Source organism: Ceratina calcarata, unplaced genomic scaffold (assembly GCF_001652005.2).
Source record: "Ceratina calcarata isolate Rehan_Ccalc_2016 unplaced genomic scaffold, ASM165200v1 scaffold350.2, whole genome shotgun sequence".
Lineage (NCBI taxonomy): Eukaryota > Metazoa > Arthropoda > Insecta > Hymenoptera > Apidae > Ceratina > Ceratina calcarata.
The window spans coordinates 585,738-609,242 of record NW_017157935.1 but is presented as its reverse complement, the minus strand read 5'-3'; the positions used below and the strand labels follow the sequence as shown (position 1 = coordinate 609,242).

General features: G+C 38.7%; 4 protein-coding genes across 12 annotated transcripts; 2 read left to right on the top strand and 2 right to left on the bottom strand.

Annotated features, from left to right (window-relative positions):
- Positions 1-377: 377 nt before the first annotated feature.
- On the bottom strand, positions 378-2,454 carry Cyt-b5 (Cytochrome b5). Of its 5 annotated transcripts, none has more exons than XM_026813792.1 (5): positions 2,367-2,454; positions 1,250-1,388; positions 1,028-1,156; positions 880-944; positions 378-564 (listed from the first exon to the last, which is right to left on the bottom strand). In XM_026813792.1, exons 2-5 carry the CDS (start codon positions 1,376-1,378, stop codon positions 474-476), a joined length of 414 nt encoding a protein of 137 aa, XP_026669593.1. In that variant the 5' UTR covers positions 1,379-1,388; positions 2,367-2,454; the 3' UTR covers positions 378-473. The 5 variants fall into 5 exon arrangements, with proteins under 5 accessions (XP_026669593.1, XP_026669594.1, XP_017880666.1 ...); XM_026813793.1 differs by lacking the exon at positions 2,367-2,454 and adding an exon at positions 2,189-2,273 and having other exon boundaries at positions 381-564; XM_018025177.2 differs by lacking the exon at positions 2,367-2,454 and adding an exon at positions 1,758-1,845 and having other exon boundaries at positions 381-564.
- LOC108625288 (torsin-like protein) lies at positions 2,261-4,053 on the top strand. The gene is made up of 3 exons (XM_026813790.1): positions 2,261-2,468; positions 2,555-2,817; positions 2,897-4,053. The coding sequence occupies exons 1-3, from the start codon at positions 2,282-2,284 to the stop codon at positions 3,491-3,493; spliced, it is 1,047 nt and encodes a 348-aa protein (XP_026669591.1). The 5' UTR covers positions 2,261-2,281; the 3' UTR covers positions 3,494-4,053.
- On the bottom strand, positions 3,529-8,364 carry Vav (Vav guanine nucleotide exchange factor). 5 transcript variants are annotated; one of them, XM_018025170.2, is made up of 9 exons: positions 8,045-8,364; positions 7,329-7,853; positions 7,176-7,244; positions 6,411-6,600; positions 5,891-6,253; positions 5,504-5,821; positions 5,029-5,433; positions 4,702-4,955; positions 3,529-4,610 (listed from the first exon to the last, which is right to left on the bottom strand). In XM_018025170.2, the coding sequence occupies exons 2-9, from the start codon at positions 7,736-7,738 to the stop codon at positions 4,253-4,255; spliced, it is 2,367 nt and encodes a 788-aa protein (XP_017880659.1). In that variant the 5' UTR covers positions 7,739-7,853; positions 8,045-8,364; the 3' UTR covers positions 3,529-4,252. The 5 variants fall into 5 exon arrangements, with proteins under 5 accessions (XP_017880659.1, XP_026669590.1, XP_017880660.1 ...); XM_026813789.1 differs by having other exon boundaries at positions 4,684-4,955; positions 7,977-8,363; XM_018025171.2 differs by lacking the exon at positions 6,411-6,600 and adding an exon at positions 6,920-7,046 and having other exon boundaries at positions 4,684-4,955; positions 8,045-8,363.
- Positions 8,365-8,743: 379 nt separating this feature from the next.
- Positions 8,744-10,758, top strand: DNaseII (deoxyribonuclease II). The gene is made up of 7 exons (XM_018025102.2): positions 8,744-8,924; positions 9,100-9,218; positions 9,350-9,527; positions 9,631-10,123; positions 10,192-10,294; positions 10,372-10,510; positions 10,585-10,758. Exons 2-7 carry the CDS (start codon positions 9,109-9,111, stop codon positions 10,693-10,695), a joined length of 1,134 nt encoding a protein of 377 aa, XP_017880591.1. The 5' UTR covers positions 8,744-8,924; positions 9,100-9,108; the 3' UTR covers positions 10,696-10,758.
- Positions 10,759-23,505: the final 12,747 nt, after the last annotated feature.

Genomic DNA, 23,505 nt, shown 5'->3' with positions numbered 1-23,505 from the left:
ATTAATCATAATACAGCCTGTTTATATAATTCAAATGTCACGTGTAGAAAGAACTGTTTTATTTTTGGACAGCTTATATATACATAGATACATGTATCTAAAAAATAATTCTCATATATTTATTTTTTTACAGTCATGATTCGATTTGTTTTAAAAGAAATTCAGCACGAATATATAAATAAACATAATTTATTCTTATACTTAATATATATATATATTTGTATTATTACACGAACACGTTTATATATATATACATATAATATATATGTATATAGAAATTATGTAGCTTAAATATAATAAATGAATCTTTGCTTTATAAACGATCTTTATGCTAGGCCAATATGTATGTGCAGTTCAATGTTATAAAAGAAGATGTGTAATTGTGTGCAATATATGTATTAATCTTTCATCATTTATAACAATCGCTTTTATGTATAATACAAATTACAAAAAGAATAAATATCAGGAATGATTCAGTGTGCTTTAAGAAAGTAACGGTACACGAGAGTCGCCAGAACCCCAAGAGCAATAGGAATTAGCCAGGATCTCCAAGAACCACTGCAACTGGCAATCACATGATGTTGCAGCATCGACTATTTACATATCACACATTTTGAATTTTGATGTGCTCATTGGAGATAGCTCAAGTATCATTCAGAAATTATATCAATTAGAAAATATGTATTATTGTATTTTATATCATAAACATCTAGCTTTACATACTTGAGCTATCGAAAGTATAAAAATAATCAAAGAATGCGAGATACAAGACCAATGCAGATAAGATGTTAGTAGCGAGATTATGCACCTGTAATATTCTTGTTAGCAATAGTTAGTATGTGTAATATTAATATGCAAAAGGGAAAAGGTTATACATACCTTGAACTATCGTAAGCATCAGGTAGCTCACCAATTCTTTTTTGGTCTTCGTCTATTATATCCTCCTACAATTAATAATATTTCATCCAATAATAATCTTTATTATTTGTAACATGAAGGTACAAGATCGTACAGTTCTTTTACGTACTTTGACTAGATCTCCAATTTTAAATGTTTCCAGTAATTCTCTGGCATCGCTCGAGTGACCAATATCTTCGAAGGCTTCTGTAGAGTCCTTACCACCTTGCTCGAGAAGAATCTCTTGCCCACCCGGGTGCTGAAATGCAAATAAAAACAAAGCAAAGATTCAAAATCACGCAAGGTTCTATGAACGAATCGATCTCGATAAAATATTATAAAACATAATTACACTTGTGAATTTGGTCACGTCGTAAACTTTATTATTAATGATAAACCACAAGTCGTTACTGTCCGTATGTTTCGAAACCTCTTTCCGCGTGAAATATTTCGTATCTTCAGTGGAATTAACAGACGCCATGTTTTATCTTCTGCAGTAGACAAAACTTTATAGGCAATATGTGAATATTATATAGATATTGGGAAGGATATTATATAGATATTGAGAGGAATGAACGAAATATTGAACACAGTCGACGATCGATCGTTGAAACTATTGATTACACTGTTGTTTGTTGGGAAATTATAATCGTATTGAAATTCTAACCGACCGCCTATTAGTCAGTTGCGATCACAGCTACAGGCTATAGTCTGAACTTAGTGAACCGGTTAGTACAGAATAAGTAGGATACTTGCACTCTTCTGTGATAGTGAGAAATTAAGCGTTAAAAATATTTGTAAAATACTCTATTACTACATCAAGGTTATCAGTAACATGAACTATTTTTAATTTACTATACCTGATTCAATAACTACTTTGTATCAAGAAATGCAAACGAGTTGATCTGTAATAAAAATTTTTATGTAATATATTTGGAAGAATTAAGAGATTTACTGCTGTAATCACTGAGTAATGTTCCGGCGTCGAATAGATACTGTATTATATACAATTAAAGCGTTTGAATCCTGTATTGATTTTGTGTTTACAACAAGATAGACACATTTCCTAGAGTAAGATAGACATATTTCTAATCTAATAATAAACTAAATCTAAATACTTCAAAATTGAACCAATAGAATGTCACGGTTTCTGTTCGCTCAGGTGTCTAAATTTGTCTAAATTTTAATATTTTCTCTCTGTCTATAAATATTTTTCAGAACGTGGTTACGATAGTCAGGTGTCTTTGGACGAATATTCTATAGCATTTTTTATAAAATATGAACATATTACCCATTATAATTGTTTCTTTGTAGGTTTCAAGCTTAGCAAGTGATGTTCGGTAATTCTATGGAATACGGTTAATCTTACGAATACCAATGTAAAATGAATTTTGTTAGCACTCTGTTAGTATTAACTAGTACTATTTTAGTAATGTTTTGTACAAAATGTGGATCTTATTTCACCTTACCGTTTTCGTATGGAGCTCACAAAATCTATTCTGGAGCAGAATTTGTGAAATGTAGTTTTGTGGAATGTTGTACAGACGAATATGTCTCTCCTGATATTGATAGTATGTATATTAAATAAAGAATTGAATACATACTGAATTATTGACTTCCTATAATTAATTATGTTAATCGAATATGACCATTTTAGAGTTAAATGATATCCTGATTAAAGAGCTTTATGGACAAGAAATTGCTCGTCAGGCAATTATAAATGCATTACGTGGACACCTGACAACAAATCCTCCAAAAGCTTTGTCTATGAGCTTTCATGGACCACCAGGAACTGGAAAAACTTATATAAGTCAACTGATTGCCAAGTTCCTTTACAAATATGGCGAAGAAAGTAAATATTTTCATTTTTTTAATGGCCGCAATGATTTTCCATTAGAATCAAAAGTAGATGAGTACAAGGTATATTTTTACACCTGTTACTATAAATCCTTGAAATATAGAATGTGCAAATAATACCGATTTATTTTATATTACACAGGAAGAACTTTACAAAATCATCATCAGTGGTTTAGATAAATGCGAAAGATCGATGTTCGTATTTGATGAAGTGGATAAAATGCCAGAGGGCTTACTGGATGTTCTTGTGCAATTTTTGGATTATAACACATCGATCAAATCATGGAGATATACAAGCAGTTCTATAAACACAAGAAAAGCAATTTACATATTTTTATCGAATACAGGCAGTTCTAGGATTATTCAATATCTGTTAACACTTTGGCAACAGGGCAAGTCGAGACAAGCAGCTAGACTTCAAGACTTCGAATATTTAACAAGTGTCGGGGCATTTAACGAGAAAGGTGGTTTTCACCATAGTGATGCGATACAGTCGAACGTCATAGATCATTACATACCTTTTTTACCGCTCGAGGAAACACATGTGAGAAAATGTCTAGAGAAAGCTTTTATAAATAGGGATGTAAACCCTACTAGTGAAATGATCGAGGAGGGATTATCGTACGTGATTTTCGGCCCTCCTCCGCATAATCTTTATGCAACTGCTGGTTGTAAACGATTAGAACAAAAAGTGGCTTCTATTATATATGCTAAGAAAACAAAACGTACTGATCTTTGAAGATACACAATGGTTTTCTCCTTTTTATATTAACATTTCAATAACATCTAAATTTTATTGATTATTCTTATTGGCACAATCAGAATTTGTGTAACAGTTAAAAAAATAGTACGACTAATTTGTTACAACAATACACATAGCGGTCGTTTATATTTTTACGTGTGTATGTTTACAGTTCCGAAGTAGCTAAAATTTTTTATCATTAACAGTACAGAATTACATTATATACAATTGAGGCCTGGCAATTGACTTAAAAATCTAGTCATGAAGGAGAAAGCTGTCTAGAAGTATAATCATTTGGCAATACGTTCTTTTCTGTATGATTTCTAATATACAGGAACAGACAACTTCGATCCTTATGACCTTTTCCTTTAAACATTATTCGTACTGTTACATCGTACTGAAAAATAATTATAACTCTTCGCATCTATACAAATAGGTAAATATAATTGTGTCTGTGAATTCGGTTCCCGTATATGAATACGTACTTTCTGTTTAGGTAATTGTGATATAGTACAATTTCAAGGAAACTGCAAAATAAATTGTTATTTTTATAATGATAGTGATGTATGAAAATGGATCCTTCTACGTTTTATGTACTGTAAAAATGTCTATATTGTAGCTTATTTCGTCATCTTGTCGGTTTAAAACAGTTTGGATAAAATATCATGACCGCACGATCACACGATTAACATGTAAAATATTCTTGATGCGTCGTGCTATCACATGATTAGAAACATTAACTGACATAATTTATGGTTACTCTTCCTCAACGTATTCTTTTGGAAAAAATCCTACTTGATCTCCTATCTTCCCTTTCCACCAACCTTTGGCATCACCTTCTTTACTCAGTACGACAACCTTACAACCTCGCCGTAGGCTTAACTGATTCCGTTCCCCGCCACGGAAATCGAACAACGCTGTGGCTATCACGCGCCTGTATGGCCATAGTAAACGCTGATCTAGTTTTTCGAAATTTTCCGACAACGACTCCCGTTCATAATATTCAATTAGTTCGATCACGCTTTTGAAGAAACGAGACTCGCTTAGGTAATAGACATCAGCGCCTTCAACATCGCGTTTAAATACTCTAATATGTTTTACCGCTCCGTCCGCCCTATAATATCATTTTAACATTTAAAAATAGTCGTAAATACATAAGGAAGAGATATAATACAATAACTGCTTACTTGATACTGAGAGCGTACTTGGTTTCGTGTTTTAAACGCGGTTGTCCTGCGGGTCGTACTCGTAACATATACGTTCCATCTTCGCGGGGTTCTAATTTATTTGAGGCCGTGTCACGTTCCATTTCTCCTACGAACCATAATTTTACCGAAAGAGCACGTTCGCATGGTAGAGGTGGTGGAGGCGGTGGCGTAGGTGCTGCCGGCATACACCGACCCGAATGCGCAATGCACTGTTTGTGTACAGCAAAGCGGCATACCTCGCATCGATATCCCTAGTTCAATAAGTAACTCATTAGCAAAATTATGCAGCAACGTTTGAATATTATTTACGAATGATGATTTTACCTGAAAAATTCGACCTTTCAAGAACTTGTCGCATCGCTGACAACTACGAGGAGTCTCGAACGTTGTGAGTTTGAACTTGTGATTCGTGTTACGACACGCAGCTGGATTGACATTGTCCATCGCATCTTGGAGAGCCTTGATCCACATTTGCTTCTGTTCTTCCGTTCTGGCGAATAAAGTGTACGCCGTGTATTGTTGTTTGTGAACCAGTAACCATTGGTAGGACCACCGAGAGTCTCTGCCGATCGTTCGTCTTCCCATATGATCTTCCAGTCGATAATTATCTAATCGTAGAGTTTCACGGTAGCAATATTGCTCCCCTCTTCCTGCTTTACAAATCAATACTACTTGTTCGAAGACAAACGCATAACGAACTTTAACCCGTTGATCGCCGTGAGCTTTTACCTAAAAGATAAATATTACAGTATTTCGTATGTTTCATTTCCATAAATACGTGCTAAGAAATAATGGACACCTTCAGTTCCCCATCCCTCAGTAAACGTCCAAAATCTTTTAACTGTGTATCTTCCGGAACCCAATCGACGATTGACGCTTGAATGTCTCTTATAATGTCTAACGTATCTGAATCGCGCTTCACCTCATTAATATACTGCGCTATATCGACCATCACTTCCCTAGCTTTCCCAAGTTGTCGCTTATCTTCCAACCAGTCACAAGGAGTTTCTTCTACTAATTTATCAAGCAATAAATGATACTTCAATACTCTTTGCATTGGAACAGATAGTATATCTCGTAATTTAAATTTTCCATTATTTGCTTCTTGTTGGCACCTCTGTAATTCATTATTCCATTTAGTTCTCGGCAACGGTCACGAACGAAGGATAAATGTTTTGAAACCCACGATAACTTCTTGGTTGGCTGAGTCGTTACGCGTACACACTTCTTGCAATGTGTTTTGAGCAAGCGTAAGATTTGCGCAATAATCGCCGTATATAAGGAACTTCTCTCGCCAATCAAGGAAAACCTGCGCTAGAGCGGCGCCTGTTCTTGCTTTACGAAGTTGACTATGAAAACCTGCATGAATCTCTGCGAGTTCTTTAATACGGAAAAAGATACGAGCGCAATCCTCGGGTTGTAAGAATGAGGACAGAGGCCTAGCAAAGTGTTTAAGTAAGCTGTTAAGGACGTCAGAGTAGTTCCGTTCCGTTTCAACCAGCTCCTGAATCACGTAATCCCGTTTTTCACCTCCGGAGATCACGCCATCCTGTTTTACAAAAGATAATTGAAGATTTCGTTTTACGCAATCAACATTACGGACATAAAATACTGCAAAGCAAACGGAGAAGAATAGGGCTAATAATTAATTTTTAAAATGTATTTGAACGACTGCAGAAAACTAAGGAACACAATTATTTAACGACCTGTGCTGCAGATGGAGGAGGCGGCAAGTGTAGGCTACAAAGATCCTGGTAAATTTCCTCGTTGTGAGCATGGCTGCAGTATGCTCCATATCCGTCCTCTTCGCCGACCGGATCGTCGTTGTCTCCTCCTCCACCTGCCTCGTCTCCTTCTCGCCTTCGAAATCTTCTCCGGCGACCTTCATCCTCACGGCTTTAGCATAAAAAATGAACAGCCATGCACTATTCATGCATGAAAAAAATATAATTTCTTGCGAACTTAAAACTATTCGTAGCAACAATATTGATTTTGTTACTGATAATGAAACATAAGTTAGCACATAACAAGTGTTTGGAACAAATGCAGAATAAACCTTAACATAGTGCCAGTATCACTGTACCGAATCCGTTATGTAAATAATCATTGCTTTATATTTAATTTAGCATTTGATTCTTTTCTCATTGAGATACAGTGATGTTTGGTACTTTTACGGTAAAAATCGTTAAACATTTAAATTGCAAACGACAGATACCTTCTCTGTGGAAGGCCAGTCGCGCGGAGAATTACTCGAGAAGCAAAGTAATTCTTGATATACTTGAGTTTCATCTACATCCATACCCTTGGACTTTATGGTAAATGTCCCCACACCTGTCGTGGGACTAAACCCATTGATAGAGATTATTATAAAGTTAAGTGTCTCCAAATGAAACATACTGATCGTACACTATCATTTACTCTAGACTGGAACATTAGGAATTATCAACTTCTACGGGAATTTAAATGCTTACCCTGCACCAGCGCTTTCTAAATCCTTATAGATGTCCTCTTGTGATCTGCCATGACCTACAGAAAAACCACTGAAACAGAGACATTCTTCTTTGTAAGGAAGGAAAGATTCTGCAGTTTCAAGATAAAATATTGTACAATAATATATTACTTACGGAATACCTTTACGCCTTAAACGTGGGCATGTTGACAAAACTGATAAAGTGCACAGTACGCGACCGAAATCAGATAGATCGAAGAGCATTGAAGGTTCGAAAAGGTCAGAATCAGGCAAACCGAATGTAGTTGAGCATGCTGACAAGAACACTTTTATATTTCTTAAACATAAAAATTGTGCCATCTGCGGTTTCTGATTTACATCTTTCATGTCTATACATCCAGGATCCAGTATGTTTAGAAGATTGCATAGCAATACACCATCTCTCAATGTATATGCTAAGTCGAATGGTCTTGCCTCCGGCCAATTGGCTTTGTGATCTTCTCGTAAAGCTCCACATCTTGTTAACCATTTGGCACATTGGTGCCAACTGTCCCCATTATCCGATATGCTCTCTATTCTGCTCATTTTTTGTCTGTCCGTTCGTCAATGTGATAAATGAAATGTTCACGGTACGAGTTTTGTTAATATACAATTTGTTAAGACATAAGGTTCCATAGATGTATTTCCTTAGATTAAGAAACTGCAAAGAAAAATACAAGAATTACAAGTGAAGATAACAGTTTCCATAGATACACTTTAACAGATAAAACAGAAAAAAAGGATGTATCTACGATTATCATGAATTTTAATAAAACTATCGTACTCATGCTGGGATAAAAGATATCGTTGGAACACGTGTTACTGAATCGAACATTATCGACCGACATGTACCTTCATCCGACGAAGAATTTATTAAGTGTTTCTTTGCTCTTCTGTCAGCGTTGAGGATATTCCGTAATAAGTTCTGCAAAAGAACTCATTCTTGTATTCCGTGTCGGTCGACGAATATATCTCAACGGAATTTGTAATGTCGCTTAAAACGCTTCGTTGGGACTGTCATTGCTAGGAGGGCATATCTGCCGAATTACAACTTTTAACACGCGTTTATTACTTCGCACGATATGCCTTGTTCCTTCATTGTGATATTATGACGTTCGATCCTCTGCAACACACGGCTGCCATATTGCTACCTCACTGCAGTCGATCATATCATATAAATATCAACGCTACTTTTGCTCCTATCATCCGTTTACAGATGGAGCTATATAACTGATTAGAAGAACGCAGAACAAGATACGGAGTATTCAACAATTCCTTTCAACATGGTTTATTGTATTGGTCTAATTAAAATTTACAGCTTAATATAACTATACATATATTATAATTGATTCAATTCTGAATATAAAGTGCATATAATAATGTTCTTTATTTACTGCTTTCCGTATTATATAAAGAAAGGTCAGAACTGCATGTTTTAATTATACTTGTTATAACTGTAATTGTGATGAATATAATGACTGAAAAAGTAGTGGTTAGTCAGCCAATGGGATGAATAAAGTCCAATGACGTAAGATCAAATGATGCGATGTTTCATTTGTACCAGTTTGTGCTGCGATGTTTCCTTCACACGCTTTCATTCCTCTGGTTACTCTTCAGCGTCTACAGTCTACGGTTTCAGTGCGACGGGTGCGTCGCGTCAATTGTGATGGTAGTAGTATCATAAGAAAAGTTATTTCCTCGCTTAAACTGTGTTATATCATTAGAAATCACGGTAGGTACGATAATATTAATACACGCTCAATTTGTAATATGTATTCTTTCGTCTTTCAATATTATAATACCTTGACATCATTACAGTCATTTTAAGACATTGATCAATGCTATGTGATACATGGCGCGTTTTTTCAATTCGTATCGCCATTTACGTCTTCTGCTTTTTATTTCAGTAAACCATCATGTTTACTCTGTTCTACATAATAACGGCATTAATAATATGTAATGTTACAAACGGTGATCTTAACAATAAGTTACAGTGCAGAGACGAAAATAATGCAGCAGTAGATTGGTAAGTATTTATAGAATTTCTTCCAAACCGGTTTTAGTATAACTGTTTTAATTATGTTCATGGCATGAGAACGATAAGAGATATATTTTAAGAAATAATGTGATTGTCATTTGAAAGTAATGCTACTTTAGGTATGTGCTTTACAAGTTACCAAAAGTTCATACGAGCAGTAATCCTCTGATTAGAGAAGGTCATGCTTATCTGTACATAACAAATGCGACGATCGAATCTGGTTGGCGATTGTCGACCAAATCCATCGGTTCTAACGATTCTATCCCTGGAATCACATTAGCGCCGCTTTACAATCGTGTAAGCATTTAGCGAACGTTAATTACCATTAGATTTCGTTGACGACAATCGAATTATTGCATGAACAGTTAGAGGGAATTCCTTTCTCACTTTTGTCGTACAGAGCAGCGAGGAGGATGCTTTATGGAATTTATATAACGATAGCCCGCCGAACGCATCGTACGTGTGGAACCATGGGCATACAAAAGGTGTAGTGATGGTAAATAGTGATCAGGGCTTTTGGTTAATTCATAGCGTTCCGAGTTTTCCTCCGGTGCCGAGAGCCGGTGTGCAAACTCGGCCGTTAAACCTGGAAAATGTAACTATCGAAGGCGCGTACAGTTATCCGGATAGCGGCACGTTTTACGGGCAAAGTTTTTTATGCGTTTCTCTCGGCGGCGATCAGTTCAATATCGTCGGCGAACAATTAATGTACAATGAAATCGGGGTGTACGCGAAGAATATACCAGAAATCCTTGGCAAGCAGTATCCAGCGTTAAAGAACGCGACTAATCAGAAGCGCATTAAACAGCCCCCTTACAACCATAAAGCTCTGATAACGACGTTGGGATCTCTCGAACTTACCTCGTTCGCCAAGTCCGGAAAATGGGGAAAAGGTGATTAAATCGTGTTCCTGAAATTTCGCCTCTCGCTTCGTTGCGATTTATTCGAATTCTATGCGCAGATCTCTACGGTGATTTCGTTGCGCCACAATTGCAGTCGGACTTGTACGTCCAATCGTGGCTGAACGGCCGGGGTAAACTGCCGACAACTTGTCATCGTAGAAAGTAAAATCGATTTCAGATACCACCACAGTCCCTTTCAGTTGTTTCGTTTTTTTAACAAATTGACATCAATTTTTCAGAATATACAATGTAAAAACTCTTAAAGTCGACGCGGCAAACGTAGACTTTCCTAGTAGCCGCGATCATTCCAAATGGGCCATCACGGTCAACACAAAATCATCGAATCATTGGGCTTGTATTGGCGATATTAACAGAGCTGTAAATATGATTTTCGTGATCGATATACTTTAGTTATTCTGCCTATTGTCTACCGAATTTTATTTTTTATTCAGGACACGCAGTATTCTCGAGGCGGTGGGACCGTGTGCTTTGAGGACGACCGTTTGTGGAGAGATTATCGCGACATTGTGAATGACGTGGAGCCTTGTCACAATACGTATTGACTTCAGTAAATTGTACCATTAATTCGTAATTTCTGCAATAAACATTAATCAAATATGCATATACATGTGTGGAAAGTGCCTGTTCCCTTCCATCCTTAGGGCACACACAAGTGTGCAAAGACGCGTTATAGTAAAATAATTGACGACGACGCATCGATCGATTTAGTATTATGTGCAGTGTGTTCGTCAATATGCATCGTAAAGTTTCGCAACACCGTCAGAAGTATACAAAGTAATAACCGTCATATATATTAACTGCAGTTTACTTGCAAGTGTATAAAGAAGAGGTCTCGGTGGCTCTTTATTACTGTGCAATAAGGACGAACGACGGGGATCAGAAGCAGTTCTTAAATTGGATTTTATGAAAGGCAGTAGCGGCTCCTCTTGCACTGACTCTCGTCGTTTCGTCTTTCTTTTTCCTCGGCTTATTGTCTACCTAAGGAAATTGCAGAGTAGCTCGACGTGCCGTTAATGAAAGCAAAAAAAAAGAAAAGTTTCCGAGGTTTGGTAAGCGGAAAGAGACGAGGAACGATTTGCTCTTTAATGAAAATTCCGAGAAATCGGTTGAACTTCGGCCCGCTCTTTACCGCCCGTTTCAAGTTCTTCAATCTCTTTGATAGGCTTTGTTTCAGAGATTTCTTTCCTCAAGGAGGGAAAAAAACTTGTCTAAATACTGCATCGGTAAAAGCTGTTTCCAATTATCAACTATAATTACTCGCTCTAATTGCAACCTTATAGCTTCTTGAAAAACTCTATCCTAAAAGTACATTATATACGAGCAAAAGTGTAAACACACTTCGCCGGTTTTATAAAAAAGGCGATAATACGACTAATTTTTCAGTTGATCGGAAAAGATTAAGTAACAGAGAAGAGAAGGTACACATCGGTAAAAAAGTAACAGTAATTACAAGGTGCATCTTCTTAACGAAATGTAATAGTTTATTGTCATTAATATTCATATTGTGCAGAAGATTTTACAAAAATAGAGATCTCAAACAATGTTCATAGTTTTGCTCGTTTCATCAGAAACGCTTATCATAGCGTGTAAATATCAAGACAATAAAACTGATTATTCACTACTTCGCAGTCAACTGTTTCACATCAATATTAGATTACTGTTCAGTTTACACACTGTTTAATACGCTTAATCTAAGGTGAAGCGACTAAGTGAAGACAAGAAGAACAGTATTATTTGTTTATGTGATAAAGGTCTGTCGTTGTGGTAAACTGCAGAGAAATGTGATGTCAGTCATACGATAGTTGCAAGAATAAGAAAATACTATGGTAGTGCATCAATTTCTTCACAGAAAATTAGACCGCGCCTTACTTCGGACAGAGCAGCTTGTGAAATCGCACATCGTATTCGGTCGAATAAGTATAACAGTTTGTTAATAAGATGCACCTTGTAATTACTATTACATAATCTTTGCGGAACCATTGAAAAGGTAGTCGTATTATCGCCTTTTTTATATAACCGGTGAGATGTGTTTACACTTTTGCTCGTCACTGTACACAAGCTTATATTCTACAGATTCTCAATATTCTGTATAAAGAGTAAAGGTACATTGTATACGATGTACAAGGATCCCTGTTCATTGCAGTACAATGGCAAATAATCAAATACGAACAGAAATACGCAAGATGGGTGATCTAGGTAAGCTATTGTACGTAGGCATCTCCATGTACAATGTACGATCGAAATTTTCAATAGAATGGAATCCACGTGTGATTATCCTGAAGAGTGAAAACATTTTATCGTGTATTGATAAAAATAATCAAAGGATTTCTTATTTCGCGTTTGACATGTTTGCTCTGAGAACAAAGAACGTGAATAGGATCGACACGGGCTTGTCAATCGGTAGAGAAACGTTAGGTCAGGATAACGGCGGATGCATATAGAGAGGGTGGAGATAAACAGGTCCGGATGAAAAAGTCGATAAACAGGGGAGCGGAGAGAGTTAAAATACGTGGATGTTCATTCGGGCGTGAATCAAGCGGCGCATGCTGCCAGGAGACAAAACAACGATGAAAACAAGAAGCGGGGGAGTTCGGCAAAGCATCTGGAGGCGGATACTTGGAAAAACAAGCTGGCTGCCGCTGAAAGGGGATTAAGAGTAGGAACGCTCGGATTCCTTTAATACAGAACTGACAGCTGGCAACGTTTGGTCAATTTCTTAAAGCCTCGTTTTATTTGCCGTATTTGCATATTCAGCAATAATTCAAATCAACATTCACACATTACGTTATTCATCAATCATTACAGAAATTGTTACATGAAGTATTGTATTAACTTTTATTGTAATACCATATTTATGAACAGCGATACAATTGATGCAAATGGCAGTATTTCATTGTATAGAGAGGAATACAAATGACTGTGATAGTGGCTTGCGTATGACAAGTTTGAAGAAACTGCGAATCGAACGAAACGTCATCGACGTGAGGTACGCAAAATTTCGCCTCACGTACGGTTTCGAGTTGTCGTGCTCGATGGGGCGCAGATTTCGTTTGAAACACATAGTAGCGGTGCCGTAAAAGGGCATGAAATTTCGGCGGCTGGAAAGATGAGAAGACGGCGACGGTGCGCGCTGCGGTGTTCGCAGCGATATTTCAGCATTAAAGGCACCCTGTTCTGCATACTAAAATCCTGTGCACCGTCCAAATATACGCGCTACGTTATATGCATGAAACCATCGTGTCGTGCCTCGGCTCGCGTGTGTACTTAAGCACACTGGGCGAGGGAAGCGCGTGCGCCAGTTTCCGTCGTGCTTTTTCCTTGCCGCTCCGGGTACCAACATCCTGCACCCTTTACCACCTACACACACTTTCGCTTCTATAGTTTATACGCTATATACGTGTATCGTGTGGAGGAAGCTCTACGTGAACTGTAATATTGCCTTATACCTATTCATATCGTGTGTGAGTGCGCGCGCGAGAGAGAGAGAAATCGTATCCTAGTGGCTCCTTTTAGTTGGAAATGAGGCGTCTGCTGGCTTTTACGTACGTAACGAGATATCAACTGGAGAATCGTTCTTGCGGTTCGCGGCCGCTATGGGTTGCCACGTTTTATTAGGTAAACAAAGACGTATAATCGTTTTATTATCAATTTTTATAATTAGATCAGGTTTCGAGATTCTTGACGACAGTTTCCTTTTTTAACATTTGAACTTCAGGCCTCATAATTTGGGGAATTATTTACTTATCGAAAATGAAAGTGTGAAAACGATAAGTAATTTATGCGAAGATTCTAATCGATGTTACACGTGTCTCCAAATTCGAGCGCTATGCATATGTAACAGAGGTCTGTAGACAAAGTTTAATATTCATACTGTCATACTTCAGTGCGGTTTTCCTCTGTTACTCGAGAAAATGAGTCATGTTCAACTCAAAGTTACTATTTCCGTTGATATTACGCTGCATGATTAATAATTATTATCTGTCTCTGCGATATCACTTTTTGCTGATTGTGTGACTTTAAACACGCGTCGATGCATCGTGAAGGTTCTGTAATACAAGCCTATCTACTTATACTCTTTGTTCAGTCATGGGCCGGTTAATACTCTGTAAACCGGAGCTCCGTATAATTTTCATTAAATAAGAACAGTCGCCAATTAAGTCAAACTTCGATCGAACACACAATCAAAATTTAATTACGATGTTTGTTGATCTGATTTGATACCAAAGCAAAATTAGGTCACTGTGTACGTATACACTATGTGAACACCTGTTATATGCATCACAGAGGATCGACGAACACTCAAGTTTTAATAGCATGTTCAACCCATATTCTACAAGCGTAATATTTCAGTAACACTTTCACAGCCCAGTACAGCATGATCGTAAAACATCGTACAAACTATCGAAAATTTTGTTTTGGTTCGTGCAAAAAAAAAAAGGGAAAAACAATTTTAAAGATAATAGATTGTTGAGAACTAATCAAACTGTAGCGGAAGCAGGATCGCGTAATAGGTTTAATAAAGACAAATGTATAAGTGTTAGTCGAAGATAGGGGGTTTATTGTTGCGCGACTATCGCCGCTGTGCGAGGAACTGCATTAAGGCGGTACGAACTATCGGGGGAGGTTCCTATGTAGTTGCAACATCGCCCGGGAAACTACCCCGAACAACTGTCTCGGCGTAACCGAACTCGAATGCATCACCGTAGTTTCAACCCGGAGCTTCCGGTACTTAGCGAGAGAACTTATCAGACAGCGGAAGTGTCGTTGACTCATAACCGCCGAATTACTACTTCCGCATTGCCCGAATCCTCCTGCGTTAATCATATTTCTTTTATACGCACCATAGTTATTAGAGACGACAGTATTTATGCAGTTGGAATATTTATTAGGGCATGTGCGAGGAAAGGGTTAAAGTCACGAGAATGGAAGGGTTGCGTTGGATTGGTAGAAAGAAGAACGTGAACTACGAATGCGAGGCAGTCCACTCTCGCGGAGAGACGCGGCGGAGAATAATTCAAGTAGTAGGTAGAATATGGAAGGATAAGGGCGAGGGCTGCGTGGGCGGTGGAAATTGCGGGTGGCAGGGGTAAAGCTGCAGCACTCCGCTTAGACAAAGCCTAACGAAGCTTCTATTCAGCAACAGTAGGCACCGCGAGGCCCAACTTCACTTCTATTATACTTACTCGTCGGCACGAAGTGAATTCCATCCATCAACGGAATTCCAGGCTAAGCAGCTCTCGGCTGCTGCCTGGCATCTCCATCTCTGGCACGAGAGGCATTCTCTCCTTTTTTGGGGTTGCGTCCTCTTTGTCTTTATCTCGCCGACTAAAGTACCCGCTCTTTTTTCCCATCTATTTGTTTTTCAACGTTTTCCGCGTAGCCTGCGCGAACCGCGTGCACGGGGCGTTAATAGAAATTTTCCACGCTTTCGGAAAATCGGTTCTGCGTCAGTGAAGTTAGATCGAAAATGTTAACGAAAATTCGATTCGAAGCAGCGTTTTCGAGAAAAACGACTTCGGAAATCCGTCAAACGCAGGTGTATTGATGTTGGAAGTCCGTGGCGGGCGGCCACGTAGAATTTTCGTCACGCAACAGGCCTTTACACCCGTCTACCTGACAGAATTTCAAAGTCCTTTCCAAAGTAAATGAAGCTTTCGCCGCAATCTCGTTATTCTTTTTCCCGTCGAATCAGCCCTTCAGAATTTTCTCACATTTTTATTAACGCCTTCTGTGTGCACAGTGCCAGTCACTGATTTTTTTCATCCGACCTCCCATCAGGATTTTATTCAAGAAACGACGCGATTTCGCGACGGGAAATAAATGTATAAAATCCGAACGGTCAAGCGCGAAACGATCACGGGATTTGCTCCTACTATGCTTTTCCAGTTATTTCTACTTGTTTTTTCTCGCCGTCGACCTTTTTTCTCGTACGACTCGTAGACTTATCGACAGCCGGGATATGTTGGCGCGAATCTGTGGCCGGGATAAGCGCGTCTCTGGCGTAATAAAACTCCCGGTGGGAAGCAACCGCCGTTAGTTGGAACTTTCCTTGCTAGAGCAAGAAGAAGAAGAAGAAGAAGAAGAAGAAGAAGAAGAAGAATCAATCCCGTAACGTCGACCGGGACTCTATGTGTAGCCCTTCAGACCACGCCAGACTTTAGTTATCATTACAAAAATCTTGCTACTCTTATTCTCTGCATTGTCTCTCGTACAGCATTCAAGCTAAGGTGTACTTTTAGTCAGGATTCTCCTCTCTCCTTGAAAATATTCACCGGTGCTTATCTGAATCGGGTTTTATCAAAGGAAGCTTATACACGGTTTACGCGGTTTTAGTTAACCCGGAAAGAGGGAGAAAGACCCTCGGACGAGTATCGAGATAGGAGGCAAGTCACGAAGCTCGGAGTTTCTCAGAGAACTTACACTTTCCTTCCTTTTCTTCCGGCTTTATCTCCGACTCCGCGTGCCACAGGACGTCGGCTTGTGACTGGAATCGCAATATTTCGACAGTTCGCTAGTGAAGCCCTTCTTTTTTGAGGACGTATCGTTGTTAGGGACCTTCGTTCCTTCCTCTTGTTCCCTTTGCGGACAGCATCATGATTTTCCAGCTTGTCGGAGTGAAAAAGAAGTAAGAAGATATAAAAGCACAGACGCGTGTACATATATATATATATATCTTCTTACTTCTTTAGTATAGTTTTACAAGTATCGTGTCTACATATGTATATATAGACACGATACTTGTAAAACTCGAGGGAGAACGAACCGAAAGTAGTTTGATAGCCAAAGAAATAAGCAAATCGGAAGTAACGAACCATTCGTTAGCGAGAAGTGACCAGTTCGATTCGGAAAAGATCGCTGGTTGGGAAAATGGCTGGCGATATCCAGGGGAAGGAGGTGAAATGGAAAGAGGGAAACGCGGAGGTGACAAATGCAAGGGAATGGCTGTCCCTGAGTATCTGGCAAGCTCCGGCCAAGTAATCGAGCGCGTGATCAATGGGCTTAACTTCTCCGGAAGCGAGTTCCACCACGGAAGGTAGTGGAAAATAAGAGGAAAAGAAACGTTCCTCCATTGGCAATCGCCGTCAACAAGATCGGTATGGACTTACTGTAGCAAAATGTTTTACTCCCACGTCTTGCTGCTGCTCTTATAAATATTTCAAAAGACAGTTTTTTAACGCGAGGAGATTTTACAACATTTTAAGTAGCTGCGAAAATTGAATTAAAGAACGTTTCACGCCTTTTCGCGCTCGGGACGCGAACGAGGTATAACGCGAATCGGGACTCGAAGCTACGCTCGACAGGAGCCTCGAGAGGAATGGACCAATTACATGCTGCAAATAAATCTACAAGGCTTTTCAAGCGCAACGCACGAATAGAGCGAAAGGTGAGAAAGGCAGGGGGAAGGAAGGAGACGAGTCCGGGGTATAAAGAGGGAGACGGATGAAGTAGACTGGAGGCGTTAGACGGGTCGGTCTTCCATTGTGTTCTCTGGCAAATTTCGTCGGACAATGGAGAGGGTTGATTTGTCGCTCATGAATGTATATTACATTAGCGCTCATGATACTTTGGGATTTGAGGTAACAAGTTTCTTTCGCGACTCTTATTCCCACTCGGACCAGTCTTTATCCTCTCCCGTTACATTTTCTCTTTCTGTTTTTAGAATCGAATAACTGCTAACGAGAATACCGTATGATATATTCACTTTGTACATATTCTGTGATTTACACGTTGCCTGCTGACAGTTAAACTTTAGGGAGAACTTTTATACATCGATCTTTATTTTACCGTTAACGATATCTGTAAAGTTTCCAAAGTATCTGACCGGTATCGAATGTTTTACCGTTAATCAGTGTGTTCGATAAACCATCGAAAGGGAAACAGATTCTCGTGCCGGCAAACCCTTCCAGCGTGGAAGTAGAAACAGACGTTGAACGTCAGACAGCCGGCCGACCGCGCCGCTGTCGCTCGGCTCGGCTCGGCGGGATCCGACCGGTATTTACAGAAGCAATCTAGAACAGGCAAACCAGAATCGCTTCGCTCCCTTTCTCTTTGCCTTTCTCTTCCTACTCTTTTCAGGAGGAAGATGGAGGTACTCGAAGAGCATTTGTGTGCCGTTCGCGGGGTAGGTAGGTGGCGAGGCATCCGGGGATGCATTAGCGGTCTGAAAATGCTCCAGTGAGTGGCATAGATTTGTCTAGCAGATAGGGAAACGCGTCGAGCTTAAGAAACGTGCTAAACAAAATATACCTGCGCACATAAGCTGTCGTAACCGAGATACTTCGCGGACTGACGTGTGTATCATGAATAAATTGGTATTAAAAAAGGACGAGATGAAATGTGAAATAAAGTGCTCTCCACTTGTACTATGGTTTAGAATAATGCATATTACGTTTTCGTAGGAAATTGTATATCATATGAATAAAATAATATAGATACGTAAAACATTGAAATATAGAATATATTTATTTATAAATATTTATTTTCTAATCTATCGCAAAGCATCGACTAACTGTGATTAAACACGTGAAGCTATTCATGTGGAAGCTAGAAGCTTATTATGCTTCCAACAACATATTTCCCAAGTGTGTACATTAATGTAAACTAATGTCATCTATTAATTTATAATGCAAACGGATCTACCTAGTAAACAAGAATTGTCAATAAAAGTTTTCTGTTGCTTACATGTATCAATTTTTACCAGAATACATTCAAGTAGAGAGGACTGTATAATTATAAGCGATTTTGAATGCATTATGTTAAAATTCTAAATGAAAAGGAACGTAGAGTATGAGAAAACGTAGGAAAAGACGGAATAGATTTACAGTGATGGTTTAGCCATATCAGTGGCCCGACTTAAGACAATCGGCAACGGACGGTACAAACCACTTACTGGTTTTAAGTGGCGGTTCCGCCTTTCTTGCTTTTGCCTTGGTTCTATTCGAGTGCCGGGAAGGAGAGATTTTCACTCGGAAACGCGGTAGGGGCTGCTAACCGATTCCAGTCTCCTCTCAGATACGGGGATGTAACAAAAACAATCGCAGAACTGAGCAACAACACGGCTTGGATACCACTGTATCGACGATCCCCGACAGTCGAGGATCTTCCTCCTCCTCCTCCGCCCCTTGAATGCAATGGGACAATCGTTAACGATCCAATCGCGGGGAACAACGGTTTTCGATTCGAATCTACGCTTTTCCGATACTTGTTCGGTCTTCGCTTTTTTTTTATTTCTCAAATTCACCGTGATTCGCTTTTTATTTGTTAAATAGTACGTTCAACAATTTTGCGGTTCAGGAAATTTGAATCGATACAATCTGATGAAAACTTCTAGCAAGATCTGAAGAATCTTTATAGAAAAATGGGAAGGTCGTAGATTCTTGCAAATATCTATTAAATGTATGCGTGTCTCTCAAAGCCGGCCTGGTGATCGAGTGATGTTTCTTTACTAACGGCGTCGTCATACCGCTCCGGGTCTGTCTGGCCGAGGGAAGAGACAGACGGCGAAGACCTCGTAGTACGTGCCGTCTGGAGCATCCTCCAGTTCAAGTAGGCCTCTCTCGAGCCTTACTACCACCGGCAACCTTGCCAACCGTGTCGACTACTCCCGCGAAACAGAATAACCCGCCTCGTTCCAGAACTTTCCGCCATACGTGCGAACTCCATCCTTCTTGCCACCATCCAAATCGATTTTATCTTTTGTCCCAAATCTCTTGATAATTATTTCATAGCAATTGCCATCTGACGGGATATTGTCTTAAAAAATGGGGTGCCATAAATTTTGGCGATACTGGCGAAATCGTCTTTACGACCAAAAGGGAGGCACTTCTGTATTGGCTCCCACGTTGTCGTATATCAATGTTACTTATTATTTGAGTCAGATATAGATACTATTTTTTATACAGAAATTTCTCCGTCCTATGATTTCATTCCTTGAGTCACATCTGCAAACTTTGTCTTATTTTCGAACACTGTCCTAGCTGCATCATTGACCCTTGTCCTCAGCACATCATCCTCAACGCTTATCCCTAATATTCCTGTCCTTATAAATCCTAATCCACACCGAGAACCTGTATTTTCATCTGCTTTCTCTCAATTCTGAGTATTTTTGTTCTCGAACTTCTTCACGACAATTCGCGCAGAATAAAATTGTAGTCTACTGTCAAAAGACTTGTCTGTCTTTGTGTTACCCTATTAGTTGTTATTAAAATATATATAATTCTATATAATTATTATATAATTCAATAATTCTTAATAAAAAATTAACGGAGAATAATAACGTGAGCATTTCTGAAACACATGCTTGGTTCTTTCGTTAACGTAACGTCCACAGCATTTTATGTAATTACACATTTTCGCCTATTCTGATCATTCTCTTATATATTCTATTGGGGATTTTCTTCTCTTTTACTATTGCATACTATAGAAAATTATCACAGGATGTTTATACTTGGCACAATGTTCCTTCGTCGTGGCTATTTTCATTAAATTTGTTACTGTCTCGCAGACCTCTGGGTGATCTTTCGTTTAAATCAAGGAGATCCACGAGATACCGGTGTTAGGATCAAGCGAATTTAGAGATATGCTATCTGAAGGTTGAAAGGGCGAGAAGTGGCGACGAAAAATACCCGGCTTTATCACTGCTTTGTGTGCAGCTTGATACGAACCGCAAAGCCGGTGCAGTAAATACGATACTATAGTTTAGAACGCGGATTACATTCGTACCAAAGGAATCAACGATCCAAAAACGAGCGGAATTATACGTTGGCCTCAGGTTTATTTTCAAATGCTGTTACCTTGAGTTTTATATGGGAACATTTTTATGTGGAATATGAGGCTAGTAGATGCTTATTCGTGTCGGAACTTTCGTATTCACGCAGTTTTGCGGTGAACGTCTGTCTGTTTTACATATATACATATATATGTCTTCGTTCCCCGAACGAACTGTGCAGGATTATTTAATTTGTGCAGTTTATCAGCTGCGGTGGAGCGAATTCGATAGAACTCCGAATTTATTTCCGGGCCACTCTTCTCAGTTATATGAAATCCGAACTAAATGGGATATTTCATTCTGTGATAAAAAAATGCTAAACAAGAGTTTCTGTGCTTCTTTAATTGCTATCGACGTTCCAGTATCTGTCACGACATAAAAAGTGATGGAAATCGGGAGCGGAAAATGTCCGGTACGGTACAATTGGCTCACCGTAGCTTGAATAATAAAAAAAAAAGGAAACGAGGTCGATGAGAAAAAGAGGATGGGGTAGGGAACGAGGGCGAAAACGTTTACTTTTCTCTTTTGCAGAAGGGACTCTTGACAAGATTTGCCTTGGTATATGCTATACGGTTCCGGTGGAGACGAATGCCGACGTAAAACACGATCTTTGTAGCTTGAGTAAGCAAGACCAACGGGAATAGGTACGTAGGAAAAAGACTCGTAAGATCAAGTGGGTAGGGAAAAAAAACAATAGTGCCTCTACACCGCATCGTTCCGATGCATCTTTTTTTATTACTTTTTCGTAATTTAGATGGAATCGACTTCATTGGGTGGGAGTAGGTCTCTCCCTTTCTGCCCCTATTTTATACACTTGTTTTCTTCCCCTTCGCTTTTCGCTGGCCACGCTCGTAAACCGAGATCAAGTTGAAAGAAGTCGTACGTTCTCGTTTCCTTTGTCACGATTCATTTTATTTATTATACCGTGTAGCTCGAATTTCTCCGACTCCGACATGATTCTGACATTCGCCAGAGTTTCTGATCACTTTTCTGACTCATTTGTCAGGAAACGTGACACAAATTTAATTTCTATGACAGAAATTAGGTGAAGCATAGAATAAATAGACCAGAATATATAAAATGTATTTGGTTGACAATTAAATAAGTGCGGAGTTTATTGATAGATTTCTTATTTAAAATTCGCAATCATTTAGTTGCCAACCTAATAATACAAATTAGATCTTTGGAACATCCTTCCTGAATATCCACTAAATTATGCGATACTAATCGAGAGAACGACGAAATGTCTAAGAGATTCTAATACATAAAACCGTTGCAACGAAAGAGTTCTTAAACTACTCAAATGTTAATTTCTAAAACTAATAGGAATTACACGAACTTCGTAGCATCCTGGGTTTTCGAGATTCAACCAACTGTATCGCAATTATAAGTTCAATAAGTCAAAGCGTTTACATTTCGCAAACTAATTTCAATTTCTCTCTTGCTAATAATTTTTCCTGCCGCTTCGTAATTCTTCGATAAAAGCTTTCGGTCGTTCGATAAGGGAAAGCTCCCCGGCTACTTTATCGTCTTAAATAATGTAACTTTTATAACACGAACTTCGCGGTATGAATCTAAAACAGACTCCGGGTCAGATGTAATTTACAACGTTACTTGATCGAATTTCAGAAACTTTCAGCATAACGCAGATTTTTCTATGCTTTTGGTTGACTCATTATCATTAGCAAATATATATGTACACTGTATATGTATAATAGTATAGTACTCGTTTATAGCTGTATTGTATGATCATTATTATATAAATTATTGTATTAAATATTATAATAATTATTACGTGAAATATTATACTATATTGATTTTATATTTATTTTAATATTGTAATATTTCTGGCTGACACTGTACGATGTAAATGGGGTAAGAAATATTTCCCCGCGAAATTATGGAGCGCACGGCTTCGAAAGCGATTTTTAAGCTTCGTACGGATCTCCGGTGCACCGCAAGCTTCGGTAAGCTCTCCGGTCGGAGATTAAGATTTCACGCGCGCGAACCTACTGGGATTGTAAGTCCAACGAGGAAGGTTAACAAACTGCAGTCACCGGAAACTAAAAACAGAGCAAACGTCTCGTGAGACTCGAGCTTTCGGGCTCGCCCAACAAATTGCAGTTATTGTTCTCCGGCTCTGTAAGCGGTTACCCGTGTAATATCGCAATTGGATCGATTAATGTACATGTACGGTCTATCGCAAGATTTCCCAAACGGTTTAAGGAACAATTTTTTTGTCATTGCGAGTATCGTCGCTTGTACTTTATACTTTTATTTATTTCATTCGGATAATTAGAAATCAAGTTACGATATTTAACAGATCGAGCTTTCAGAGATAGAACGATGAAACTGTAATTAAAAAATAAAGTAAATTGTTGTTTGGTTACACGAATTTCCATAGTAATTCATTTCACAGAAAATTTCTATGCACGGTAACAAAGTGGGCTCAGTATAGAGTATAGGGCGAGACAAAGGGTTGGATGGTTCGTGTCTTTTCCATCTGGAGTGCATTCGAGAAGGTTTTCCGGGGACAATAAGCGTGGGTGGAGCGTGGCAAAACAATGAAGTTCAAATGCGAGCG